Source organism: Propithecus coquereli, unplaced genomic scaffold (genome assembly GCF_000956105.1).
Source record: "Propithecus coquereli isolate 6110/MARCELLA unplaced genomic scaffold, Pcoq_1.0 Scaffold138, whole genome shotgun sequence".
Classification (NCBI taxonomy): Eukaryota; Metazoa; Chordata; class Mammalia; order Primates; family Indriidae; genus Propithecus; species Propithecus coquereli.
In genome coordinates, this window is record NW_012138080.1 from 7,009,930 (window position 1) to 7,020,480 (window position 10,551).

Genomic DNA, 10,551 nt, shown 5'->3' on the forward strand with positions numbered 1-10,551 from the left:
AGTTTAAAAAATTGCTAGCTAATAGTTATAAGTACTATCAATATGACCATGCCAGTCACAACTCCCAAAGCCTAGTAACACATAAAATATCATCTGCAGCAAGTGTCCCCTCTATAGTAAGAGAAGGCAATTCTCTCCTTCATTTGCTTTGTTTTTAACAAAAAGACACCCATGACTTCTAAGGCCCCAAGTATAAGAGAAGTCAGGAGGACAGAAAAATTGAGAATGGATACAATTAACCTCAACCCTAGTGAAGCTTTAAATATCAATCCAACAAGATGTGAAGGCTAAAGTCAAAGGCCCATTGATACATAACACGTACCTTAAAAACCCTTAACATTTTTAAAAAGACCTCTCTTATCATGAATCTTTAAAGTTACCGACCACAAAAATGTTAGTGGCCTAATTACCTGATTTAAATTTTAAATTCCTAGAAGTAACCACATGTAGTAAAATGGAAACAGCATATTTGGACGGTGAAATCACAGGTCCTTGAGTTAAAATTCCAATTCTGCTGCTTACTCTGAATGCCCTTGGGTAGGTTATTTAACTCTTTTCTGCCTGTTTCCGCATGTGTAAAACTAGGACACTTTCTTCACAGGATTATGAGGAATTAAGGGAGACAATGTACATTAAACTTTCTGGCTGGTGGTAGGAACTCAAACTGTCTGTTGCTGACCTCACTAGAAGACAAGCATCAAAGATTCTGAAGAGTCCTCCTTGGTGTTCCGTTCCTCTCCAGTTAAATCAACACAACAAACTTTCTATAAACAGAAACCAGAGGCCCCTTCTCCAAATCTTCCGCACTATTATGCCATCCTACTCTTTTAACATATCACAATATTTAACTTGTATTAACTGTTATATTGATTATGCTTGTCTGAACATGAGTCATTTTCTCAACTAATCTGTAAGCACCTGGAACAGAGTCCATGTTTTGTACTTTTTTATTTATTTATTATTATTATATATTTTTTGGAGACACAGTCTCTCTCTGTTGTCAGGGCTAGAGTGCAGTGGCATCATCATAGTTCACTGCACTTCAAATTCCTGAGCTCAAACTCCCTAGTACCTGGGAGTTTATGTGTGTACCACTATACCCAGCTAATTTTTCTATTTTTATAGGGATGAAGTCTCGTTATGTTGCTCAGGCTAGTCTTGAACACCTGGTCTCAAGCAAACCTCCTGTCTTAGCTTCCCAAAGTTCTGGCATTACAGGTGTGAGCCACCTCACCTGGTTTTGTACTTTAAAATAAACAACAACAAAAACAAAAACAGAAAAAAAACTGATGATACAGAAAAGGCAATTTTCTTTACCAAGCTTTATTTCAAGGTGAATTAGCTGTACGTATACATATGTACGTAATGTATATATAGCCAACAGAAGATTTTCTAAAAATATGTATTGAAAAAATTTTTAAGGTAGAAAGAGATAAATGATGATTAAATGTGTGAGAAAAACATTAAAGATGAAACCACCTGCCATTTACACATCATTCTAACACCCTTTACTGGACTACTCATGTCAAGGATCGTCTGCATAGAACTGTACAATTTACTCTGGAGACTCAGAACTTAGTGGGTTTTAACCGCATTTTATAGCTAACGAAACAGGCTTAACAGTGTAAATAACTTCTACGAGGTTAAGCAGCAGTCTGAATTTAAACCTAAGGTTTCCAACTCCAAATGTTCTTTTTATCATAACACATTCCCCCGATGATATATTTTATATACTCAGATGATTAAAAATGTCAGTGAATATGTTAAGTCCTGCATATAAAAACCAAACCATTTATGAACTAGCACCCAGGATCTGACCAAACACAAAGAGAAGTGTGATTCACTGCTTAAATTAATTTAGAACACTTGTGTTAGTAGCGAATAAATTAGCTCAGCTCAAAAAAGCCTGGTGAAAATGCCTAATCTGGAGTTTGGACTTTATTAGCTTTAGTAAGTAAAGAATCCAACTGCTCTTCATCAGGGCAGGTGTTAGCCACCAATCTACAAATAAAACACTCATAATTTACCCATGTTATGTATTTCACAGTTGTTTCAAATGGCCTTTTTTAAATTTAGCTAGTCAACTATTTTTATAAATTTCATCTAATCTCCTTAAGTAAGGCTATAATTACACTAGGCATATATCCTAACAATATCCATATGAATTTTAAGGTAGTAAAGATATTACAGAGATTACCTATTGTTCTTAATGTGAATGCTGATGTTCCATGAACTTTACTATGCCTTTGTTTCAAGACTCTTGGAAACACTTCACGTCAGTAATACGAGAAACAGGTAAGCATAAAAAAAAGAGAGGGAGAGGGGAGAGGAGGACTAAGCGATTAAAAGAAAGTCATGCCTAAACCATCCCCACATTTTAAAATTCAAATTAGTTCAGGATACCAGATTTAAAGTTAAGCTTTTTTGTCACTCTCAGGTTTCCACATTTTAATATTGATAATGATAGTGAACATTCCCTTTTCTGTTTTCAATTTCCAAATCAGGCATTCTTAATTTGAAGTTCAGCAACAGTCAAGGGTGTGAACTGCTTGCAATTCTATGCACAATATCCTGAGTATGTATGCATATGGGTATCAGGTCCATTAACCCAAAATGGGTTTAAAATAACTATCCTAAATCAAGTTACTGGGAAATATCTGTAGGCAGAGTGGAAAGGACAAAGAATAATTTTATTAAGTACTATTGTTATGCAAAGGAAATACACTCAGAGAAGTTAAATCCATCATTGTTTTTGGAAAACTTCACTCAGTTTCATTTTTAAAGCTCACTAGTTTGAGGTGAAGACTGCATAAAATGCTCTATGTAAAGACCACAGCCAAGTGGCTGGCACACAGAATAAGTACTCATTAAATAGTAGCTATTATTAAAAAGTGATTATTTTCAATGAATGGTCCTCCCTTGTGAATAAAGACATGCACAAATAACACTACCTGTCATGATTAAGAATCTACAAGCATACAACTTAACTAGAACCTATCAAAACCACAGATTTAATAAGGCAGGGAGGGTGTTTTGGTCAACTGAGTCAACCAGTCACAAAAATACCAAAGAAAACTTCATTTCCTGCTTCTTCTGTACCCTATTTCTCACATGGTTAAGGCAGCCAACAAACTACCACTTAGTTCTCTGGCTCGTCAGGGTCTCAAGACCATTCTTTCCCAAACATCATTCCATCATTACCCTCTTATAATCTGAAACACACCCAGGGTGGTTCCAATGAAAAGCAAGGACCTAGGTTTTCTTCCCTGTATTCTATTTCAGACATCAAAGCAGCAATCTCAGTCCCACCTTCCACAGGAAAACAGAAATAGTCTGACCAGTCCCCTCTCCTTCTAAGGGTAGAAAAAAAATCTGGGCATTTTGCCTAAATCTCTTACTAAAACTACAAAGTAGTTCTGACAAAGAGTGGTAAAAAGCTGATAAGCTACATATCTGAGCTACACCCTACACCCATTTTCAGGTTTTTCTTCATCTTAAGACACTGGTAGTTTATTAGCAAATTTCTAAAATCTCAAAACCTTAAAAAGCATTTTGTTTTACCCTAAATATGTTCATTATTAGGAGGGATGCAACATTAGATACCTTTAGCAAAAGAAAGCTATTCTATACTATCAAAAATAAAACTATTACAACTAAAAACAGTGAAACTATCATACAGGTACAATCAAAACTACCAAGGAGAGAAAACACACACACACATACACATAGCCAAAAGATTGCCAATATCTGAATATAATAAGATGTTAGCATGTGGTAAATTATTAAGATTGCTTCCAGAATTATTAAGATTGCTATCAAATATCTAAGAAATAAAATTACTCAGAAAGCGAAATTCTCTTTAAAAGCCAGAGAGAACACTTAATTTGAAGCTCTTCCATCTTTAAGACAACATTTAAAAAAAAATAAAACCTAAGATTTGACGGTTAATATCCCTCATTTTAACTTAATTACGATGAAAAGGGAAATTTTAAAATGCAAAATTTTAGTTCATATCTTGAAATGGTCCTACAAGATCATCTCAATCATATAAAACTCTTCAGATGTATTTTGTGGAGATTCTATACAGCTACTGGAAACTTATAATTACCCAAAGAATTACAGATGTTGATCTTCTACACATGTCAAAAACTCATATTCTAGACAATGAGAATACTAATTATGTTTCTTTAAACTCTTCTGAGTTTTTCAAATCACCACCACCAAAAGTCATGAAGACAACCAACTCCCCAAAAATTCCCTTACTTTTATTTGATTTCTGCTTCTCTTCTAATACAAAACTCTAACAAAAAACTGTATGAAAGCAAGTAATGATATTAATTAAATTATACAGTCAGATAACAAAACTAATTAACTTGCTTTTACTTAAGTAAAACACCTAAGTTAAAAAAAAAAAAGACTTATTTGACAGTGCTGGCCAAAGAAAAAATTCAAATGTTGCTTGAGTCTACTATAACAGAAGAGCAAAGTTTGAAACACTGACAAAATTTTGAGACTCTGGAGCTGTATTTTTTTTTTTTTTTGGTGGGGAGGGAAGGGGTTAAACACAAGGTAATTCCTTTAAAATTTTTCTACATTAAAGAATTACACTTGATCCAAGGAGACTACTGTATTTCTTTCTACTATAGTAAACTGGTATATTCAAGATAGGTACAACACATCCTTTATTCTTAACACTTTCCTTAAAGACAAAGCAGCTAAAATGATTTTCTTGACACTATAGAAAAATCCACTAGAAGCCAATGGATTATGAAAAACGTTTCTGGTATGAAAATAATGTTAAGTATTTCTTAACTAGTGTGTTGAAATAATCACCGCCTGCTTCACCACCTAGCTCAGAAAATCAAAATCTTTCTTCAGATCTCCAGAAAAAAGAAAGCTTTGACCCTTTTCAGCTACTTTTTCTACCGCTCAGATTACACTTCGAATTGCTTTTTTGTTTGTAGCTGAAAGGCAAACAAGTTAGTACCCTTAATTTCTACCTTAAAGATAACCTTGAGTTGTCATTTCTCCCAAATCAGCCCAATTAACATGGAAAGCAATCAAAGGGAGAGCTTAAAATTTAATCATTATTAATATATTTGGCTCTTTACACCTAAACCAAAAGCTTACAACTTAAAAATCATAAAGTAAAAGCATTCAGTAATAAAGCTACCAACAGGTAATCTTATGTCATTAACATGTATCTAAAAAATCCTAATCCATCTGAAAGAACCAAACCTTTTCTCTTGTCAAGATCCCATTTTCATTACCAAATTTAGGCAGATTTTAAGTTTCTAAAAGGAACAAGATAAATTAGTAATGGTAAACCAAAGCAAGTTAAGAAACATCTGGGGTACACTCATAAACATTAGCTAATATATCATTCATTAGTTACTGAGATAACATACTGGAATCAGGAAAAGCACTCATCCATTAAAAGTTTTAATTTAAGGGAAAGCATAAGATTTTAAAGTTTAGGACATCATGTTAAAGAAAATGGACTTGTACTTGGGTGATAAAACGCTAAAGAACTACTTTCTTTCCTCTTCCAAATTTCCTAATTACTTTTACAATGACAACAAACTTTATTAAATACAAAAGAAACTGCTGAAGTCAGATTGCTAATAATCTGGTTGCTCTTATGATCTTCCTTAATAAAATATCCATCACCTCCTCTCACCCTAAGTAATTTTCACTAACACTTTTGCAAAGGTTTTCCAAAATTCCTGGATTATTTTACTAGACAGTCTAGAATACAAATACAGTAGGCCAGATATTTGTGTACTCAGTGCCAGAAAAAACATAAAATCTATTCCTGAGTTTGATTCTGTTGGGGTCATTAATCTATAGAGTCCTCAAAAGGATAATTTGACACTACATTTACTTAAGAATTACTGTCATTTATTGGCCATTCCTCTTCCTTCTCCCCCTTGAAAAATCCCCCTTGCTATCTTCTGCTCCTCCAAATCTAACTGCTAATAATTCCCTGACAGGTCTTTCCTAGAAAGTCTTCCAAAATCCAAACAGCCAACCACAACCCGCTATCCTCCTGAAATCCTGTTACTTTGATCCATGCTACACATCTGAAACTTGCTATATCTACTGGTGTTTAATATGTATAAAATCTGTTTTCTATATTCCGTCATAAGCTCCTTGAGGGTAAGGATTAAATCCCTAAATTGTAGCATTACTAGAATGCCTTACATGCAAATGATGTATATCAACTAAAGAGTGCTTTTAGTTTTCCAAATTTTTTTTTACATACATTTGAATCTCCCCACTACCCTGATAGGAATAATGACTCCTATTATTATTCTATTTGACAAAAGGAGAAACAAATTCAGAGGCTTAGTACCTTGTCAAAGTTCTGTTCAACTAATCTTCAAGATCTATTTACAGTACTAAATTATAAATAGCAAATATAGGAAACTCCCTGAACAGCAGAGGTTTACAAACCTCTATAAAGCAGCAAATCCATGTTCTTTATTGTTGCCAGGAAAACTACTAAATTAAGAACCTCAAGTCCAACTCTGCTCAACTATGCAAAACCAAATTCATCCTTGGAGCCCTTGATAAAAAAACAAAAAAATGGTCAACACAGTAAATGTGTCACTATAAGAACACCATCCTCAGCTTCTTAAAGTATATAAAATTCTAATAAAACACTACGGTTTCTGTTCAGTACAAAAGACTTCAGCATCAAACCACAGTATTACAAAACCTGAAGTAAGAATGCATTTTGCAAGAGCCATGTGACACACACATGACAGTCAGCTAAACTGATGGGTGGACCTTTTAGGGGGAAATATTTAGCAGTAATTGACCAAAGCAGCAAATAAACTCAATTTTGGGGACAAATGCTGATTTTTCCTTTAAAAAAGTTCCCCCATCCCTCAGAGGCTTCTGACACTGAAGAGGAATACCAGTTCAATCTCCTCCATTTATTCATTAATTTATATGTAAACTGTAGGAGGATTTTTTAAAGGGCCATGAAGGAGAGCCCAAGAGAGTCTTCCCAAGGAAAGTGAACACCAGTTCCCAGGAAAGGTGCCAGGTGTGTCACATCTGCTGTGGTGACTTCTGGAGTAAGCAAGAAAAAGAAATGCATTAACTTTTCATGACACGTCATGGAACCTCATTCCCTATCTGCAAGCATTCAAGTAGGTAATCCAAAACCTACAGACTATCATAGGTCCCACTCGTTTCTCTTGCAACTTGACAGCAGTCTTCCTTTTATTTGGTAGTATCAGAAAGACATTCCTTGGTTTTAGTTGTTTTATTTTTTCTTGACCTACAGAAGACAAAATGACTTAAGTGTCCTCTAAAAAAAAAAAAACTTCTCACAAAAGCCCAGGTTTTAGGAGGCCAATGGACCTGCCGAGTTCTTAAAGAACTCTTCCAAGAGACAATTCAAAAAGTGAACTACAAATCCTGAAACGTTTCTCACCATCTACTCATTCCCCTCAATCCCACGCAGTCCCAAAAAGCATCCATATTACCTGAAACCTGACGGGGACGGTGGAAGGAGAGCGAGCCAACAAGCTCAGTGTATACAGGTAAAGCTGGTTTCCACCCTGACGATCCTGACAGCTCCGCAGAGTGCGGGCGCAGGGTCTGACAGAGCCCTCTAGGAGAGCTCTCCCACCACGTCCCCTCCCCTTAAAAACAAGTCCTTCTTCAAAAGTCACTGCCTCCGAGAGAAGCTGTCCATACACACCACCCCACCGCCCGACTCTCAAGCGCCCCAACCCCCTCAGCAGACTGTTCCTCCGCACCGACCCTGCACTCAGGCCCTCCAACCCGACCTGGTCCAGGCCCGGGCGGCTCACCCCTCCGGCCCGACCCCTCCCCCCGGCCGCCCCTCCGCGTCAGACAATGGGGCCCGACTGCCGGCCGCCAGCCTCTTCTGCCCCATCACCCGTGCCTCACCCTAGCCAAGGCCCCAACCCGCGCCCCAGCCCTCCTCGTCCCCTTTAAGCTTCCCCAAGCGGGCCCACGGACCCAGCCGACCGGTGCTCTCCTGCACTCACTATTCGGGATTCATGCTGGACATGTCACTGCAGCTGCCGCCGCCGCCACCGCCGCCCTTGCTGCCGCAGCCGCCGCCCTGACTCTCCGCGCCACGGGTAATCGAAAGAAAGGAATGAGATAGGCTGTTCCGGGAGAGCAAACGTCTTTCCCCACTCCGTCCCCTTAGAACACAATCAGCAGCCGCCGCCACTCAGCTATCGCTTCCACCCAAAATGGCCGCCGGCGAACCAGGAAATAGGGAAGTCTTAGACCGAGGGGCCTTTACACGGCCCAGAGGGCGGCCGCGCCACATGGCATGCCGGGAAAGAGAGTCGCGAGTGCGGCTATGAGAGCTGAGGACAGACGGGGTGGCGCAGAGGCTGGGACTCGGCTTCCCGCCACGCCCCGCGCCTCTGGGGCATGCGTACTTGAGGAGTTGTCGCCCGCCCCATTCCCCACTCCCTCACCCCCCCACCCTCCGCCCCTCCCTGCTCCCCTCCCTGTTGACTTGCTGGCCAGGACTTCGCTCGGACTCCCCCTAGCGGATTGGCTGAGGCCGAGCGCCCCTGGTGATGTCATCAGTGAGACGTGGCAGCCGGGCGAGTCAGCGCCCCATGGGGGAGGGGGAGGGGAGAGGAGGGACAGAGGGCGGCGCCGGCAGCCGACAAGGGCGGGGGTGGGGGGAGACCAGGGGACTGGAGGGAGTGGTCAGAACCTGAGGGACAGTCGGAGGGCGGGGGCGGAGAGGGAAGGGGATTGAGGGAGACGCTTGGCGGGTCCTGCCACCCGTGCGGTTTTTGCTGTCCTGACCAGCTTGAGGCTTGCGCTAACCCCGCTGGTCGGAGGACGTCCGCTCTAAGGACAGAACGGAAGTCAAGGAGCCTGTACAAGAAGCCGTTCGTTCAGTTCTCTTCACTCCTCCAACCCCACTTGGGTGCAGTCGTTGTCCAGTGTTGGCCGCGCGCACTACCATTTTCTTATTTGATTTCCTGCCATTCCTATTTCAATCCCTCTTTTATCACCTCAGCCAGGGTATTGCAGTACCCTCCATTCCTTCTCCGCCCCTGCCCATTTGCACACACTATCAGATGTTTCTTCGTGAAACAGCACTTCCATCGTGATCCCACAACCTTCAATGGCTCCACGTTCCGGGATAGGACACAAGCCAGAGTCAGCCTAAAATTCGAGTCTTTTGGTCCCAGCCTTCAAGTTCAATTGTACTATCTTATTTTTAGTTACTTAGTTCTGAGCCGTTCTGCAAGATTGGAAAGTAATAAGCGATAAAGACGTGCAATTCATCACTCTATAATGCCTACAATACTCCGGGAGTAATATTAACTCATTTTTTAAAAACTTTACAGTCTGAACAGTTCTCTTTAATCAGCTCAGGAATTTAAATCTCCGCTGAACTTTAACACATTATCTTGGATTATTTAATTACAAAGGGCATAGTATAATACATTGTCCAAAGTTTATCTTACAACTTGTTCTAAGAACTAAGAAAATTATTTCCTCAGACTGATTGCAAAATCACTTTGAGTTTCTATGACACCAAAAAATAGAAAGAAGGCAGTTCTCATTTTTACCCACATACTAACTACACCCCTTAACCCCCAAATTCCATCATGTGAGTTAGTTGACAATCTCATCAAATGGTACACAAAAATTTCTTCACATATTGACTTCTGAAATGGATATGGTCACCACCCCAGGAGGACCCTGTATGGATCAGAAATAGACACCAAAAAGTGTTTATTACCCTGGACTCAAAAGCCCATGACTCTTCCTGCTTATGATGATTTCACAGAATAAAAACTCGGAAGTGTCTAAGAACTCATCCTGAGCCAAAAATACAATTTTTAATCTGTCCCTGTCCTTGGAGGATTACCCCCCAACTTCCTTTAACAACTTTATTTCTCAACACAGAATTACCCCCTAACTTTTAATCTATGTGAGAGGATAGTTGTGAGAATTAAATAAAACAGAATGTAAACCATATAGTACAATGACTTTTGGGCACTTGGTAAATGTTAATTACTTTTCTCTGTTGGGGAGCAAAAATATGGCTTCCCTCCACCTTTCTAGGTTCCTTGGCTCGGCTATGAATTAAATCAGTATAAGATAGATTAACAGGAGAAAAACCATATTTAATTGTGTATGGGAGTCCTATAAAATATGAGTTTCTAAGAAGGGTCAGATGTTTGAAACTTATACAGCATCCTGAGCTACAGAAAGGAATAGGGGCCTGAGACCTTGAGGGTGGCTGTGGTAAGACACAGAAGGGCAAGAGGGGAAATGCATCATGCACAAAGGCTTTCTTGCCGAGCAGATGAATTGTCTCACAGGTAATAAAAGTGGTCGGCAGCAGCCCTCTTTCTGATACAGAAACTTTATTGACGTAGATTTCCTTTATAGATGTAAATTTATTTTACAAAAGGACAGCTTTTCAGAGCTACTCCTGTGTCTGCAGTTTCTTAGAATAATCAGCTCAAAATATGCCAAAGAAGTATATTTTGGGATGGCATATGCTGGTCTCCTGCA

The 10,551-nt window shown here is 39.5% G+C and overlaps 1 protein-coding gene across 1 annotated transcript in view; it reads right to left on the bottom strand.

The window, feature by feature from the left end:
* The window catches only part of RAB1A (RAB1A, member RAS oncogene family), a 30,078-nt gene extending 21,637 nt beyond the window's left edge, over positions 1-8,441 (bottom strand). The window contains exon 1 of the mRNA XM_012639201.1: positions 8,031-8,441. Coding sequence (XP_012494655.1) covers positions 8,031-8,053 — 23 coding nt within the window. The 5' untranslated portion in view covers positions 8,054-8,441. The remainder of the gene's footprint in view (positions 1-8,030) is intronic.
* Between the last annotated feature and the right edge of the window lie 2,110 nt (positions 8,442-10,551).